Source organism: Aquarana catesbeiana, linkage group LG01, assembly GCF_042186555.1.
Source record: "Aquarana catesbeiana isolate 2022-GZ linkage group LG01, ASM4218655v1, whole genome shotgun sequence".
Lineage (NCBI taxonomy): Eukaryota > Metazoa > Chordata > Amphibia > Anura > Ranidae > Aquarana > Aquarana catesbeiana.
In genome coordinates this window covers 517,306,395-517,325,084 of record NC_133324.1, presented here as the reverse complement: position 1 = coordinate 517,325,084, position 18,690 = coordinate 517,306,395, and the positions used below count along the sequence as shown (strand labels likewise).

The window sequence follows — 18,690 nt, the reverse complement described above, 5'->3', positions numbered from 1 at the left end:
ACATTTTTTGTCAAAAAAACATCATAAGTGCAAGTTTATGCATGCTCAGAAATGAAAGAATACATACAAACAATTCAACACATTACATCATTTCTGAAGTTGAATTCTGTGGCACAAGAATTTTCATATGGTGAGAATCCACTTCACTTTCGACATGAGACTAGCATGCCACAATAAACGGACATTAGGACGTCCAAAAATCTGATCATGTGTACAAGGCTTTAGCTTGTTATAGGGAAAATCTAAAGAGCGAACTGTGTCCAAGCAGTAAACTCATAATGTACCCTTTGTCTTGAATTTGTCCTGGAAAATAACAGTTTGCTTCCTGGTATTTGAGTGTGCCTAGGCACTTCTGTGCTTCCAACCTCATAGCTGTATATCTCATTAGTGTGTTTTAATTATGTCGCTGTTGTGCTGCTTACTGATCTCTTTGCTGGCATAAGGAAATAAAGCCCTACCTCTTCTACTAGGATAGCACCTTCCCCACACAGACACATTACAAGGCATGGTAATGTATAAAGATCATCTGCAGGAAGACACAGTGAGATATAGATATAATATAAGATATAATATTGGCTGTGGATAGGATATCAGATTTTACTGGCAGGAATACTAGCAGATTGTTCTGAAAACAAATAAACAAAAAGAAGCAGCGCTATGATTTAAATAATATAGGTAGAATCTCAAGTAGTGAATAGTGATAAATAAAACTCATAAACAATCAAGTGACAAAATAAAGTCCAATAAATGGAAGAAAATCTTCAAAGGTGCAATGGATAAACCGGACAACTAAGTCCCTTATAGGCAAACACAGATGGGGCTGGATGGACCTTCACCACACCACAGTGTTACGAATAAAATGGGCGCTTACCAAATGGCAAGCTTAAAAAGCTTGTGACCTTAACCCGGTCGGGGCCTTTAGTGAGATGGGAACACCGTTTAGACACTTCCTCAGACCGTAGATAGCTCACTATCTTCCACAAAAAGAGCCCAGGATGCAGAGAGGGCTATGCCCATAACCTACAGTTGTTCTCACAAACAATGCCCCAAAAAAGAAGGAAGAGCAACATAGCGTAATCCTGGATGGATATTTATTTAAAAGACATTAAAAATACACTTACAGTGTGTAGAGTAAAAAACAGCATGGAAAGCCGGCCGGCTAGCACGAACACCCGTCCTACAGACGGTGGATACGGCACGTCAGCACGTCAGCGTGCTGACGTCTGTAGGACGGGTGTTCGTGCTAGCCGGCCGGCTTTCCATGCTGTTTTTTACTCTACACACTGTAAGTGTATTTTTAATGTCTTTTAAATAAATATCCATCCAGGATTACGCTATGTTGCTCTTCCTTCTTTTTTGGGGCATTGTTTGTGAGAACAACTGTAGGTTATGGGCATAGCCCTCTCTGCATCCTGGGCTCTTTTTGTGGAAGATAGTGAGCTATCTACGGTCTGAGGAAGTGTCTAAACGGTGTTCCCATCTCACTAAAGGCCCCGACCGGGTTAAGGTCACAAGCTTTTTAAGCTTGCCATTTGGTAAGCGCCCATTTTATTCGTAACACTGTGGTGTGGTGAAGGTCCATCCAGCCCCATCTGTGTTTGCCTATAAGGGACTTAGTTGTCCGGTTTATCCATTGCACCTTTGAAGATTTTCTTCCATTTATTGGACTTTATTTTGTCACTTGATTGTTTATGAGTTTTATTTATCACTATTCACTACTTGAGATTCTACCTATATTATTTAAATCATAGCGCTGCTTCTTTTTGTTTATTTACTGTATAGTGTGTGTATCTCACATATAAGCGGCTGCTCTTTTTTCAATTGCCTGTCAATTATTTATTTGCTTGATTGTTCTTTTTTGTATAGATCATATAGCGCGGTGGTTTCCTCTTTTATTTGTTCTGAAAACAAAAGTCTGATGTTGTGATCCAGGCACAGGTCATACATGGGAAGGTGATGATCCCAAACATTGCCCAACTCTATAGTACATAGGTAATTTGACAGTGCAACACACGTGCACATTTTTTTTTCTAAATCCATTACACGGGCTATGGGGTTGATTTACTAAAGGCAAATCCACTTTTCACTACAATTGCACTGCAAGTGCACTTGGAAATGCAGTCGCTGTAGATCTGAGGGGGACATGCAAGAAAAATAAAAAACAGCATTTTTGCTTGTACATGATTGGATGATAAAATCAGCAGAGCTTCCCCTCATTTTAGATCTTCCCCTCAGATCTAAAGCGGCTGCACTTCCAAGTGCACTTGAGTGCACTTGTAGTGCAAAGTGGATTTGCCTTTAGTAAATCAACCCCTATGTGTTTTATCAAAAAGATATTTTATTTATGGAAAGAAGCTGATCAGCTGATTGATCCACTAACTTTTTTTTAATTTCTTGAGAAATCAAGCAACAAGATCTCTTAATTCAATCAACAAAGAAAGAGTCCTCACATACTAGCCATGATAGGTAGCTTGAGCTAGAAACTCAGGTCAAATTAACCCATTCTATACAGTAAGTCAGTCAGTGAGCCACAAATATGAATAGCTTGAAAAGTTTATTTGACAATTGATTTGAGAAAGTAGCGAAATAGAAGGGTGCACATAAGCAAGAACGATATATCCAACAGCGGCAATTCATTCTGGAAGGCTATAAATGAATGAGGCTTATTCTGCTGTGTCATCTATTGATGGCACCATCAATAAAGTTTCGAAACAATGCTACTCGTGCAAAGAAATCGGGAGCCACTCCACTTCCACAGCTTCTAATTATAAAAGATGAAATTCCCTGAATCACCCCATTGCATACAAGTGGACCCCCAGAGTCACCCTGAAAAAGAAAATTAAGAACACATGTCAAAATGGTATGGTTATTCCAATGTTTTATTCATAGAGGTATCATTACATAAAGTAATTTGTAAATATTCAATTATTTTTATGAAGCTTAAAAACTGCTATAAGCAGTGGCAGCTGGTGGGGGGCGGGGCAAACAGTGCACCCACAGCCCCCCCCCCAGCCTCTGTCAGTGCATCTGTCTAGCCCACAGAAAAGTTGGAACCACACTACTGCATTTCAGCGAATACACATGTACACAACCATGCATGCAATGTACTAAGATAAAGCACCAGTGCTTTTATATCCTGCATTGCATCCTTGAAAAAGTTTCATGTGCATTTTTGGCTGCACAGGGGGGTTGGCAGCCCATTTAATATGCTGTCAATGCATCCTAGTGTAATAGGTATGAATCTAGCCTCAGTGATTAGATGCTAATGCTTTCTCAAAATGAGCACTAAGAAGGACATCTGGACAGTAACAATAGGTGGAATGCAAAACAGACATATTTGCTTTCCTCTAGTTTTCCCAAAGTGAATTATAATGCATCCCTGAAATTTGGGTGATCTTTGGCCCTTAACGTAAACCTGTGTTACTGTAATGCCCTGTACACATGACCGGTTTTGCCGTTGGAATAAACTCTGAAGGTTTTTACGACGGATTTCCAATGGAATTCCGCTTAAGCTGTCTTGCATACACATGATCACACCAAATTCTGACCGTCCAGAATGCGGTTATGTACAACACGTATGATGGGACTAGAAAAAGGAAGTTCAATAGCCAGTAGCCAATAGCTTCCATCTCGTACTTACTTCAGAGCATGCGTCATTTTGGTGCGTCGGAACAGCATACAGATAAGTGGTTTTGCCGATAGGAATTTGTTCCGTCGGAAAAATATAGAACATGTTCTCTATCTAAGTCTATGTCAATTTTCGACAGAAAAAGTCCAATGGGGCATACACACGGTTGGAATATAATATGAAAAGCTCCCATCTGACTTTTTCTGTCGGAAATTCCGCTCGTGTGTACGCGGCATAAGTTTTGCATATAACTGACTACTCCTACAATAACTGACGGTCATGTGTTTTTTTTCTCATCCAGAATTGCCCATGTTGTGACAGGCTTACCATACAATCAGTGTTGGTCTGCGGACAAATTTGGCTCCTGGTTTCTGGTTTCCAGGGGATTACTATTATTATTATTATTAAAGTGGTTGTAAACCCCCCTGAGACATTTTTACATATAGGTAAGTCTATAATAAGGATTACCTATATGTACTGAAAATATCTCCTAAACATGCGGCGTTTAGGAGATATTTACTTTGTAGTGCGCCGATGAGGTCAAAGGCGCATGCTCAGATAAGAAACAGCCCTCTGTGCTGTTTCTTCCCCAGTGCATGCTCCAGTCAGTCACAGAGGCGGAGTCCGCGGCCCCGGAAGGAAGAGGGGCGAAGATGGATGCTTCCAACGGTGGGACATCGCTGGGTTCGTTTGCCGGTAAGTGCCACATAATGGGCTCGTATGCGATGCATACGAGCCCATTATGCTTTTACTTTTCAGGGGAATAAAGAGGAAGTAAAACCCATCAGGGTTTACTTTCTCTTTAAAAATTATTTCAACCCAGAATTTTATATTCCTGATATGTGCCATGTACTTGTTTGAAAAAATATCCTGTTTTCTTTGTATTGCTTGTGTGAAAAAGCTGGTTATCCTGCCAGTCCCTCTGCTTTCCTATTAAAACTGACCACACTAGGCATGAGAGCACAGTGTGGTCAGTCTGTGCTGGGCTGAGAACTCAAATTGCTCTCCTCCTATAATCAGACTTGTCCTGACGCCCCCCTTCTACAGCCATTCACTGAGAAGATCAGTGTGCTGCTGTTTCTCCTCCCTCAGCTCTTTAAGATCCTTTGCAGCTGAGAGCAAAGGTTATGTGATCAAAGGTATTTATAATGTTTTTTATATGTATACACTAATACTTTGCCTTTCATGTATATTTTAAACTGAATAGGTTGTTTTACAACATAAGGGTTTACATATACTTTAACTGTTAGTTTTTACTCACAAAGCATATGCCCGCCTGTCTCATGAATACTCCAGTGCAAATGTTGTTTGGACGGCACAAGTCTCTGCTGGTCACAGTTACATTAAGCTCCTGCAGGAGGTCTGAAGCCCTTGATTGAGTCCCTAGGCGTCCCCATCCAGACGTCACACATTGTGTCCCAGCGGGGACTGTCTCATTTACACGGGGTAGATTTACTACTTTCACTCTGGAGTTCAGAGATGCGGCCCTGTCAAGCTGAACAGAGAACAGAAGGATTTATCATTCTGGAGCCAGTTTGCAAGAAAGAGTGGTTGCCATTGCAATATTTTATCACACATTATATTAACTGCCATTATACTCACTCTTAATATAAGGATGTCATTCGACAAAGTTTGGGGATTGAAGCCATTTTCAAAAACTTGTGCGATCCTAAAGGTTTGTTTAGAATCCTCATTACTACGGAGAGAATGAGCCCCTAATACTATAGTCACTTGAGATGGGTTCCTAGGAATGAGAGAAGAATGAAAGTACAACATAATACATATGATACATATATTGTGACATATTGTGAGTTCATGCTGGATACTGAGATGGCACAATAATGGTGTGGTCCATATCATAAACAGAATAAAAACGTTTAGTGTACTCTCACACAGCGCCCAGGTGTCGGCGATAAAGCGCCGCTATTTTTAGCGGTGCTCTACCGTCGTTTTAGCAGCGATTTTCTGCTGCTAGCGGGGCGCTTTTAACCCCCGCTAGCGGATGAAAAAAGGTTAAAAGCGTTGGCAAAGTGCCGCTGCTGCGGCGCTTCGGCGGCGCTGACCATTGATTTCAATGGGCAGGGGCGCTTTAGGAGCGGTGTAAACATGATTATTTTCATTATTCTCATTGTTCAACTTCTCCCACTGTGTACATCCATAACCTTGGGATAAAGACCATGATAAATACTAAAACAATACTGAAAAATAGCAACATTAATTTTCAAATTGTAAATGATAAATAATCTCGAAGGAAACCTGTGTGTAAATAATGATAAACAAAATTCATGAAAATGCAAAACCTACTGAAATTATACAAGTCGCAAAATTACAAAGTATTACAAAAAAATTGCAGAAACATGGAAAAATCAAAAAATCTGATAATGAATCAGAAAATCAGAGAATCGAATATCGAAAGGGAAGGAAGTGAAACATAGCCACATACGAATATAAACCAGGGAGCATTACGTCATGTGCTGGATGAATTTAGGCAAAAGTATCAAGATAGACACGCATGTATGTGGAATGTTATGGGAATCAATACTGACATTTATCAATCAATATGTTATTATCCAACTGTAATCTTCATTCCATGTTAAACAATTGAGTTTAGATAAAAGTTGCTTGGTGTCACGGAGGTGACCTGGCAGCTCCACTACCAATGGTTGCAGCTGCTGGTCCACCCAATCTCTCATTTAGTGAGTCTATACCTGCCACGATCGGTCTACCTGTAATTTAGGGAGATGGTGAAAGATTGGCATAACTGGAAACATAGGTATAAACATCTCCTTCTCTTTTTGTGTGAATAAACCCATTAGGACAGCTCGATCCAACAGTGAGGAGAGCTCTGCCGTAAATGAATCAGTAGGGTCGCCCCTTAATTTGCAATAGGTAGTTGTGCCCGATAGTTGTCGCATGGCCTCATCTCTATATGTGGCCGCATTCATGACAACTACCGAACCCCCCTTATCTGCACTTTTGATAACTATACTGTCATCTTTACGTAACTTTTCAATAGAAATTTTCCCATCAACAGACAAATTATCAACTGATTTTTTTTTAAATATTCCGTGCCAACAAAGTCAAATCCCTTTCAACCAGAGTCTGATATGTGTCCATGTCTTTGCCTCTAGAACTCACTGGATAGAAATCAGATTTCATCTTAAATGATACTGAACTGCAACAAACATCATTATCATCCATGTTTATATCTGATTCAATAGCCAAGTGAGTGAGGTCCATTAAGGCACATACATCTTTGAAAGATTAAGAAGGGATAGACTCACCAATTGATGACTGATCTGCTGGCAAGGAAGTATCCGAATCTTCTGTTTCAGAAAAATAATGTTTCTGTAGTGTTAACAACCTAGTCAGTCTATTCACATCTAGAATTGTTCCAAATAAATTAAAGTGGTTAGAGGGGCAGAAGTTTAAACCCCTTGAAAGCAATGTAATGTCTGTGGCCGATAACAGTCTTTCAGATAATTTACCACATTGAAACTCTGGGTTATTTCCGTCTTCGCAGCTGATAGCGACTCTCACTTATTTTTTCGGTGTCTTTGACCTTCCCTCCTCGTTTTCCTTTCTTTCTTCTGGATCTCTTGTTGTGTCCCGTGTGTGTATGATTAGTATCTAAACTGGTGTCTGGGGATGAATCTGATCCTGTCAGTGCCATGGTATCATAGGCTGGTTCTCCCTCGGTGTCTGAAAAGCTCCCCTTTTTTTTAGATGAGGATCTCCGCTGACGACCTGGATGGAATATTGGCTCCATCCATATGTAGACATTGTCGGTGTCATAATCGATTTGGTCTCTCATGCGTTTTTCTTTTTTGGTAGCAATGACACTCCTTTCCAATTTTTCCAAACTTCTATTAAGTTGGCCATCGAGATCTGTAAAGCTGGGCCTGTTTTGTTGTTCTGTAAGCTCTTTTTGAATTAGGACCATTTCACCTTGTATGCAATCCAGCTCTTTTTTCTTGGAATCGATAATGATTTTAAAAAAATGGTCTCAAAAGGAGACCTGCCCACGCAATCAAACTCTAGGACAACACCCAAGAGATAGGAGACACCTGGGATATGAAGTTGAATTTTGAATCAAAGTTTGAAGGCAAAATAATATAATAATATGATGATATAATAATGCCAGTTTGATTGTGGGGCAGGTCTCCTTTTGAGACCATTTTTTGATTGGCTATCAAAACCTGAAGTCTCTATATATACCCATGATCAAACTTTAGTCATTTAGCTATGAATGAGCGCCATAATAGGGTGTGAAACGCGTTAGCTATTTTTCCTGTTTTTCCCTGTACATGAAGTGACTGCATTTGGATTTTACTTCTTCATAATAATAAAGATGCCTTCTATGGTGTGCGGCCGTCCAGGATCCTTTTCTTTCCTCAAGCTTGTGCAGAGCCAGCACCTGTGAGTTCTACTAGGGCGGGTATCTTGTTACAGATTTGAGAGACTGGAGCGGCAATCTTTTGCTGCACAAAAGAATGTGAGTGAGCTTTTTATTGAAATTGGTTTTAAAAAAATAGATTTTTTAAATGGTGAGCACTGTGTAGTGTTCATGCTTTGCTTTGCTTTGAGTGGCGGTGGAGACAAGTGGAGATTGCCTGGTACTTTTGGACCTTATCGCACATAATTTTTAGCACGTTAATATTTTTTGGGTGAGAGGGTTGCCATACAAGCATGTGTAGCAAGGTCCCAGGCCTCCTTCAGTCTAATGAGAACCTCCAGGGCCAGAGATAGCTGACATCCTTCTGTATGTGGTGGGTTGGAAGGCATAGTGGGTGTAATGCAAGGTAGATTCATTGGGCGCCAGACACTTCTTGAATGCAAAATATAATTTTTTTCTCTTAACAGAACTTTGGGAGAGAGGGTTAGGGCCAGGACACCCTTAGGTAGTTGCAATGTTAATTGGCAGACTCCGAGACTTCAACAGGAGGACAGCCATGCAGGAAAAAACATCCAGCAAGACGCCACATTTCCATGTCTAGGAATGCTGTCTCCTATGGCAACAGTCTTTAACAGTTCCTTCGCACCACTAAATCAATTCTCGTAGTTCTTCAGCCCATTGAGCTCCCAGTCTCTCTCACTAGACTAGATGATTCACTGCCATTGATTCCCGTGAGCTCCTCCAATCTTCACGGTAGTATCTTCCTCAAGCGTCACCCCCGCCTCTCTGCTGGGTCTCTAGCTTGACACTCAAAATACTTCTCAAGCTCTTCACCCCACTGGCCTGCTCGGTCCCTGGCTTGACACACAAGGCTGCCCTGCAAGCGTCACCTCCGCTAACTGGGTCCCTTGGTTGATACCCACTGAAGTTTCCCGATTCTTCACCGTCCCTGGTTGGTGAGGATACTGCTCTGGTACTTGCTTCAGCTACTCACTGTGGTCCTGGTAATAATGTGGTTGGTCCCTTAGTGGCGACAGCTTCCCCTCTACCTCCGACCACAACAGGTTCTCCAGCCAGCAGAACTGTCACTTCTGGTTGGACTGCAAGCAGCAATCCCAACCCTGCGCTGCTCTCTTGCTTCTGGATAGGCCCACAGACAGCCTAGCAGCCAGATGTGCCCAGGATAGGCCCAAACTCCAGCCTAGCAGCCCGGGCAAAACAATGCACATCCACCCAGACAGCCATCCAGGTGGCACAGAACACAGATCACCTGACTTCACCCAAATATATAGGCTCTCCCAACAGGCCAAGGGATTCATGAAAATCCCTGCCCACTGACTGAGATTCCCCATATACCCATAATCTGACCTTGCACTGCCCTTCTTGTATCTAAAGCCACCAAGTTCCCTGGCCACCTAGCGGCAGAAGAGAAAAGTGCAGCAATGCCAGACTTAGGGAAGAATCAATTGATCCCTAACAATTAGCCAAGTTACCCCTGGCAGGTAAATTTAGGAGCAACCCTGCCTAAACTTCAGGTTGCTACACATGTTTTATATATTTAACTTTGTGTAGTTTTTCAGTAGCTCTGCACTAATTTCAGAAATGTAGGCTTGTGTAATGTTTTGAATGGCATAAAGTGTGAGCGTCTACTAAGGAGTTAAAGTGGTTGTTAACCCTTTCACACCACTTTTACCTACAGGTAAGCCTATAACAAGGCTTACCTGTAGGTACCTTGAATGTCTGCTAAACTTGCACAGTTTAGCAGATATTCAGTATATGCGCTGCTGCCGATGTCATCGGCACATGTGCACTGAAGGAACGGGCAGCTGGTACCGTTTCTTCAGGAGTACTGTCGTGACCGGCGGCTCCCGCGTGGGAGTGACATCATCGTGGCTCCGGCCAGTCACAGCGCCGGAGCCGCGCACCCGGAAGTAACTTCGGTGGAAGATGTCCACAATGAAATAGGAGAGCCGACGCTGATCCAGGGAATCGTTCTAAGGTAAGTATTTCATAATCAGCTAGTATGCGATGCATACTAGCTGATTATGCCTTTGTCTTGCAGTTTGTCTTTGTTTTTTTTTCTAAGGTTTACAACCTCTAATAACACAAGTTAGAACATAGACGTGCAGAAGTTTAAAAAGAAAAGGTTCTATAGGATACACAAATCCTCCTTCATTTGTGTCTAAAATGCTCTCCTTCTCGGACACTGCAATGCTATGCTCACAGGAATGAGGCCGTCACCCAGACAGATATGTGTATTCTGATAATTATCTACTATCATCAAAAGGGGTGTGTGCAAAAATAGACATATATTATTTTAGACCCCTTTCACACTACCTTGCTACAGTTTCCTTGCAGCACAGGTGCCGAGCAGTGTACCGTGGTTTCCATGTGGGTTACCTGCGCTTTCCAATAGACTTCTATTAGGTTGTTTGTGCTGTGTTTCCTGAAAGTGCACCAAAGATGCAGCATGCAGGACTTTTGGGGCAAATTCAGAAAACACACCAAGAATGCCCAATCCAATGGAAGTGTATTGGAAAGCACAAGTCAAACCGCAGGTACATTGCACTGCATCTGCACTGCAGGGAAGCTGTGGCAGAACAGTGTAAATACACCTTTAGTCTTTATCTCCCGCAAAAGGAATATATGATATTAGACCAGTGATTGAGTTTCTGTTTTGCTCCTCTTTCCTTTTACCTTAAATTTTAGGATTTTTGTTCATGGCCAGCTGTCTGTGGGTGGTCACCATGTGCGCCTAGTTGGCTCCAGTGGTCTACACATGGGATGAGGGTAACTGCTGCCAAGATATGCATGGGGGTTCCTTTTGGCATTTTTGTATTTCGGTTTTATCTGGACTTTTTGAAAAGTTGTAATAAGGATTTACTAACGTAGCTCTTTGGTGCATGATATATTATTCCAGAGAAATCAGTGTTATTAGCTGCCAAACACGTCGAGAAATTGCAACGTCAAAACACTTGTGGATTGCTAATATAGTGTTCCATGTTTTGTCCACTATCATAATTATTATTCGTCAATTTAGGTGTGGCAGTTTTGTGGAGTGGAAATTATAGAAAAAAGAGTAAGGAACATATGTATTTACATGTTTTTTATTTTTATGTATTAAATGTTTTTGTAATTACATTGGTTATACTTTTATACATATGTAGTGGTGCCCCCGTAGGAGTCGCTGAGTGTAGTGGTCCACCTGTCCGCCCAGTGGTCCGCCCAGCCCGGCGTTCACTCTTCAGTCACTGTCAGGCAAAAAACAGTTCATGTGCTTGTTTTTTTGTTATTTTTGTAGCAAGGTCTCCAGCCTTGTCCAGTCTAATGAGGACCTCCAAGGCCAAAGATAGCTAACATCCTTCAATATGTAGTGGGTTGTAAGGCATAGTGGGTGCAAAGATGGTGAAAGTCATTGGGCGCCATACACTTCTTGGATGTAAAAGAGTATTTATTTCTTTTGACAGTCCTTTTTGTATTTTTGGGGGAAAAAGGGTTAGGGCCAGGACACCCTTAAGTAGTTATAGATTCAATTGGCAGACTCCAAGACTTCAATAAGAAGACAGCCGTGCAGGGAAAGGCCCCAGCAAGGCGCCACTTCTGCACATGCAGGAATGCTGTCTCCTATGGCATCAGATCCTAACTCAAACGTAACAGTTCTTTCAGCTCCACTACAACAGCCTCTTGTAGTTCTTCAGCACTGTGCTCCCAGTCTCTCACTAGACCCTCTGATTTAGTGAATCTGTTGAACTTCAGAATGACATTGGTGGCATCTTTATGCGACTTAAATGGGAGATGGGAATTGACACCATACAATGATGATGTAGATACCTCTGAGTGGTTTCAGTATTTCAACAAGGCAAGATTAGCACTTCTTGATTTTTTAAACACTCGCAAAAAAGAGGAAATTGACAAACATTGATGATGAGATTGTTAAAATTAGAGAAAAACTGGTCCCTTTTAGAGACCTAGAGGGCTATAAAAAAAGATCTGATAATCTTAGAAAACATTTAGAAAAGGAAGAGGCAGAACAGAAAACAAAAAAGAAAAATAAATATGTTCGCGATACTGAAGATTATAAGAACAATAAAGAACCAGAACAATAAAGTTTTTAGATGGCAGAGTATAGAGAAGGTTAATACCACGAATAATGGGGGGGTGGTAGTTGGGACTAAGGGAATACTTGGTCAATCACAAGTAACTCCGGGTCCCCTACAGCCTTCCACGTACCAAGGTAGAAATTTAGATTCTCCCAGACCTGTACATGGACAACCACCTAAAAACAACTCTAGAGGTAGAGGAGGCCCCAGAAGGGGCAATAAAGGAGGTGGCCACCCTTTACACCATAAGCCTGTCGACACCCATAATAGGTTTGCACCCCTCTATAGAGAGGACAAGCGCTATGGAGGTAGTGACAGTTACATTGTACAACATCCTCAACAAGGACCCCCACATGGACATTTCAATAACTCTTGGAGACAACATGGAAATTTTTCTCCAAGGGTTCCCTATGCATATGAAAGGGACAATGGTGGTAATGAATAGTGGGAAGATTACCATTATACACCTACCCAATCTACCAATCATCGTGTAAATAATGATAATTTTTTTACCACGGAGGGATCAAGTCTAAAAAGAAGCATAAAAGCAAACGAGGGACCAGAGGAGGGAGGAGGACAAGGTCAAAAAAGAAGGAGGGTCTAGCAGACAATGGACTATTCAACTTGAGTATAGCTTCTCTTTCTTATGAAGAGAAGGTTGTACTAAATCAAGGCCTGAAGTTTGCCCCTCCCCGCCCCTTAAATAAATTTGAAACTTATATGGATATCCATAAGTATATCCGGAAAATCAATGTACAGAGATATATTATCTCTAATCCTATTCGTAATAGGACTATGGCTCCATCTGAGTTTCAACATACCACTCTGTCAAATGAATCGCTGTTCAATCCTCCGAGCCATTCAGCTCCATTAGTGGGAGTTTTCAGGGACCCAGTATTTAAAGATCTTGAGAAATTGACTATAAAAGAAAAAGAGGATGGATGCAGTTTTTAAAAGAGGCCTGGATTCCCTTAAACAGAGAAATGACATTACCATTTGCCCGGCTGACAAGGGGGGCGATATTGTCATTCTTGATAATACTGCCTATGTTGAAGAAATGAACAGAATCTTGTCTGACACGGCTACTTACCTTCCACTTGGAAGCAATCTGACTCTAAAATATAAAAGAGAACACCATATAATAGTAGATGAGGGTTTCAATAAGGGTATTTTTTCTTGATCCCGGTAGCTCCCCACATCCCGGTGATCTATTATTTACCAAAAGTCCATAAGAACCCCCTAAATCCACCTGGCCGTCCCATTATTAGCGGAATTGATTCTGTTACTTCCAGGATACATAGATAATTTCTTGCAGCCCCTTGTTTTTAAAACTCCATCTCACCTTAAGGATAGTACACAGGTCATTAATATTTTGAAACAGATCACGTGGAAGGAAGGGTATATTTTGGCCACTGTGGACGTGGCCTCTTTATACACCATCATTTCTCATCGTCATGGCAGGGAGGCCATGAAATGTTTCTTGGAGAGAGATTCGGGCATCTGTAGGTTGCAGCGGCAGTTCCTTCTCCACCTCCTCGACTTTGCCATGAGCCACAATTATTTTTGGTTTAATGGCTCTTATTATTTGCAAGGTCGAGGAGTGGCGATGGGTGCCAAGTTTGCACCAAGTATGGCCAATCTTTTTATGGCCAAATGGGAGGAGAATGTCATCTATGATCAACAGAGGACCAATTTGATCTTCTGGGGTCGATACATTGATGACGTCCTCCTCCTATGGGAAGGAGATGGTGCTTCTTTGGATGTGTTCATTGGTGAACTTAACTCCAATGATTGGGGCATCATTCTCCAGCATGAGGCCAGCACCTCTGCCATGCATTTTTTAGGCCTGCAAATCAGGGTAGACAATGATAGACTTGTTACGTCCACATATTTTAAAGACACTGACAGGAATGGCTACATAGGGAGGGACAGCCACCATCATGAGTCATGGCTTAGGTCTGTTCCTATTAGCCAATTCCTCAGATTAAGGAGTAATTGCTCCTTACAGGAGGACTTTCTGAAGGAGGCAGAGTTTTTGAAGACTTGCTTCCTACAGAAAGGTTATGCAGTCAATGATCTTGATCGGGTCATAACTGATGTTGCATTGAAAAATAGAGAAGACCTGCTGAAGCCCAGAATAAGAGAAGGTGGGGATTTTTCCTCTCGTTTTTCGTTCTATACCACCTACTCAGATCATCACTTTTCAATTAAAAAGATTTTTAGAAAGCATTGGGGCATTATAAAAAATGAAAGAATACTAGGTCCTTTGCTCCCTGAACAACCTAGGGTCTCCTATAGAGGTGCGCCCCCATTGAAACTTCAAGTAGCTCCAAATATAATTAGACCCCCAGTAAAACCAAGCTTCTTCTGCGATTTCAGGGGCTACTATCATTGTAGAAAATGTGAAGTTTGTCTAAATAATGGCCTTAAGGAAAGGAAATATACCACTTTTAGCTCTAATGTTACTAGTCGATCATATGATGTAGAATCTTTTATCACCTGTTCGACTAAGAACGTGGTTTATATGATCACGTGCCCTTGCGGCCTACATTATGTGGGTCGCACCATCCGCAAGTTGGAAACTAGGCTCAAGAAGCACCTGGCAAATATTCGTAAGGGCTTCTTGAACCATAGTTTATCTACACACTATGCGCTATGCCATGGTAAGAGTCCAAAGGGCACATCTTTTATGGCCATAGACAAGTTTGATCCTCATTGGAGAGGCAGCCATATTAGGAGAGAGATTTCAAAGATGGAGACCTGGTGGATTTTCTGTTTAAAATCTTACAGACCATTTGGTTTGAACATAGAATGGGATGTGAATGCCTTTATTAACAACAGTTTAACCCCCAGACTGTTCTTCCTTTTTTATAGATTTTTTATTATCTTTTTATATTTATGTTTTCTGTATGTTGCTTTTATATATTTGATTTCCCTGTTATACCTGTTTTCAACCACATGATAGCAGCATTACGTCTACTATAGAGGTAGTTTTTTGAATCCCCAGGACCTAGCGCTCCAGTCATACCTATAGGCCGAGGTCGGGCCTAGTCCCTCGCTTTGATGTCTGACCTACCCGAGAGGAAAACACTGGGGCCAGGTAATCCAGTGACCGTGAAAGGGGATGCTCTAGGGGTGCCCGCAGATGCAGTATTCTTGCCTAACTATATACTGGCTATAGAATGTTCCACTATTGCAGAGCCCGATGCTCTGTTTGATGGACTACCTGAACCCGGGGATGGTGCCTTGTCTGGTACTGAAGAGTGGAGTGACAGTGATGAGGAACTAAGGTGGGGGATGGCGGAAGAATGCCAGGAACGCTGGATTCCTAAAATCACCCGCTATTGTGGTGGGGTGTTTAGCACCCAAACTTTTGGTAGAACTGGCATTATTTGGATTAGTTCACGAACAGGTATAGATCCGGTAACAAGGGAGCCCTTAATCACCGTCTCTCTGCTGTATTTCCAGGGTAATGACATACTCATATACTCATAAGATTCTTAAGGCAGTGGAACTTTTGTAGCTCTGCCAATAGTGAAACATTTCTTACCTTAAGATTTGGAAGTAAACAATGCAAGATACAGTCTTTCCGATGCAACACACGATAACGACTTTACAATACTGTTCCTTTATCTTCCTCAGCCATTTGTGCCTCCTTGTCCCAGACTCTGAGAGCAGGGTATACGGGTTTTGACACCTGATTTAGATCCTTACACATGGGGCATGTGGTGCTAAACACCCCACCACAATAGCGGGTGATTTTAGGAATCCAGCGTTCCTGGCATTCTTCCGCCATCCCCCACCTTAGGTCCTCATCACTGTCACTCCACTCTTCAGTACCAGACAAGGCACCATTCCCGGGTTCAGGTAGTCCATCAAACAGAGCATCGGGCTCTGCAATAGTGGAACATTCTATAGCCAGTATATAGTTAGGCAAGAATACCGCATCTGCGGGCACCCATAGAGCATCCCCTTTCACGGTCACTGGATTACCTGGCCCCAGTGTTTTCCTCTCGGATAGGTCAGACATCAAAGCGAGCGACTAGGCCCGACCTCGGCCTATAGGTATGACTGGAGCGCTGGGTCCTGGGGTGGTCACTAATGCAATGTCGGCAACTTTCTGCCTGAGGTGTGTGATGACAGATGAGCTCTGGACATCACTCCTAGCCGGGACAGCAACGCCCCAGTCTTGGTCTACTTGCATAATCCTCGTGGCTGCATTGAAGAGACAGCCTCCAACAGATGCTTCCCACAGCATCCACATCTAATCCAAGGCCTCAGCTGTGGGGTCAGACCAGAACACCTTTCACAAATCAGTCCCAGCACCTCGTAGTCTCCGGCCATGTACAGGGCAAGTTGACCTTCCGTTGTATAACGCACTCCGGTGTCAGTCAGAACGCCCTTCTACCGACTCCAGTCAAGATCAACACCAGAAAGATAAATTGTCCAATCCACCATTGTGCTCCAGAATTGCCCCATCTTCTTCACTAACCCACAATCAGACACACATGACAGCACTTCCTTTTCCTCCTCTGCACAGCGGAGACTCCTCCCCCTGCCAAGGGATTGGTGCAAAAGTTCTTTGAGAAATGTGGCGCCTGCCTTCTTCTGGCTGCAGCGTGCCAAAACTGTAATGGAGTCCATTTTGGAGTCTATATTAACCCTGGCACTGGCGGGAAGTGTCAAAAGACCAGGCTGATCCTCTCCCCTGAGCAATGAGACTTGGTGGTTCTTCCCCACATTGACAGTACACATGACAACACAATCTATAAGAAGGGTAAATGTTATTTGCCACCTTCCCACGAAGCCAGACGAAATCCCGATGGAGCTGAAGACGGTTGCTATGGGCGACTGCTGCAAGGACAATGCCTTAGCCCCACGTTGGGCGCCAAATGTAGCAAGGTCTCCGGCCTTGTCCAGTCCAATGAGCTCCAAGACCTCCAAGGCCAAAGATAACTGACATCCTTCAATATGTAGTGGGTTGTAAGGCATAGTGGGAGCAAAGATGGTGAAAATCATTGGACGCCAGACACTTCTTGGATGTAAAAGAGGTTTTTTTTCTTTTGACAGTCCTTTATGTATTTTTGGGGGAGAGAAGGTTAGGGCCAGGTAACCCTTAACTAATTATAGATTCAAATGGCATACTTTAATAGGAAGACAGACGTGCAGGGAAAGGCCACAGCAAGGCACCACTTCTGCACATGCAGGAATGCTGTTTTCTACGCCAACAGTCCTTTAACAGTTCCTAACTCAGACGTAACAGTTCTTTCAGCTCCACTACAACAGCCTCTTGTAGTTTTTCAACACTGAGCTTCCGGTCTCTCACTAGACCCTCTGATTCACTGACTCTGAATCCCTTGAGCTCCTCCAAGGTTGGCGGTGCTATCCCCCTCAATCGTCACCCATGCTTTCCTGCTGAGCCCCTAGCTTGACACTCCAGATACTTCTCAAGCTTCACCCCTGCTAGCCGGCGAGGTCCCTGGCTTGACTCACAAGACTGCCCTGCATGCGTCTCCTCTGCGGGTTGGGTCCCTGACTTGATCACCGCCTGAAGTTTCCTGATTCTCCACTGTGCCTGTTCGGTGAGATTATGGTTACTGGTACTTTCTTCAGTTACTCACTGTGGTCGCTGGTAAAGGTGGAAGCGACAGCTTCCCTTCTACCTCCGACCACTGACAGGTTCTCCAGCTGACAGAACCATCACTTTCGGTTGGACTGCCAGCTGAAGTCCCAACCCTGTGCTGCCCTCTTACTTCTGTATAGGCCCTCTAACAGCCTGGCAGCCAGATGCCCCTGGGATAGGCCCGATCTGCTTGCTTGCGGACTATTGCTCTCTCTCTCTCCCTCCTGCACAACTTTTGATCTCCCAGGAGCAGCTAGCACATATTTAGGCCTGACATTGGCTCAGCCAGGCCTAAGTAACTTGCCCTTTGCAGGCAGGGACCACAGTCCCCTATGGTGTAGCAGAAAATAGAAAGTCATTTGTGCCATCTGTCCTATAGGTGGACTACTGCTTCCAGTTAGTCCTCTTCAGGCCCTGCCAGCCCTCCTGGCTGCAGCTGCCCGACTTCACTGCCCATGACATTGCAATCCTCCCAACTGGCTCCATGCCAAGCTCTGACTGTTTCCTCTCGGTCCTCTCTGGCATGCCTCTCCAGTCCTCCTGGTTGCACATGTAACTCACCAGCCCTCCTGGCTGCAACCGGTGGTCCTCTCCTGAAGACTTGCCCGCCAGTACTAGCTCCTGTTCTCCTCTCCTGCTTCTCCTGTGCCTCCTGTTCATAGCCTCCACGATTTCCTGGAGGGCTCTGTCCTGCACCTGAGCCCAGGCCCAAGGTCACCCCCCCCCAGACTTGGAAGCTTCCTCCAAGGCACTGACAGCCTAGTATTTCATTCTCAGTTCTTCCACTGGACAACTCCTCCCCAGCTAGGCCTGCCTAAATTTGCCTATACTCACAAAAAAAACTTAATCTAGCACCTACCTATGTAAAGGGTTCTACACTTACCCCCCACCAAAATCCAGCTGGTCCCTCAGCTGGGTAAAAATTGAAAAATGGCTCCTGGGC

At 43.3% G+C, this 18,690-nt stretch overlaps 1 protein-coding gene across 1 annotated transcript in view; it reads right to left on the bottom strand.

The window, feature by feature from the left end:
• Positions 1-2,535: 2,535 nt before the first annotated feature.
• Positions 2,536-18,690, bottom strand: part of LOC141104404 (myeloblastin-like) — a 37,205-nt gene continuing 21,050 nt past the window's right edge. Inside the window, exons 3-5 of the mRNA XM_073594053.1 lie at positions 5,231-5,372; positions 4,890-5,123; positions 2,536-2,826 (exon numbers count right to left, since the gene is read on the bottom strand). Coding sequence (XP_073450154.1) covers positions 2,677-2,826; positions 4,890-5,123; positions 5,231-5,372 — 526 coding nt within the window. The 3' untranslated portion in view covers positions 2,536-2,676. The remainder of the gene's footprint in view (positions 2,827-4,889; positions 5,124-5,230; positions 5,373-18,690) is intronic.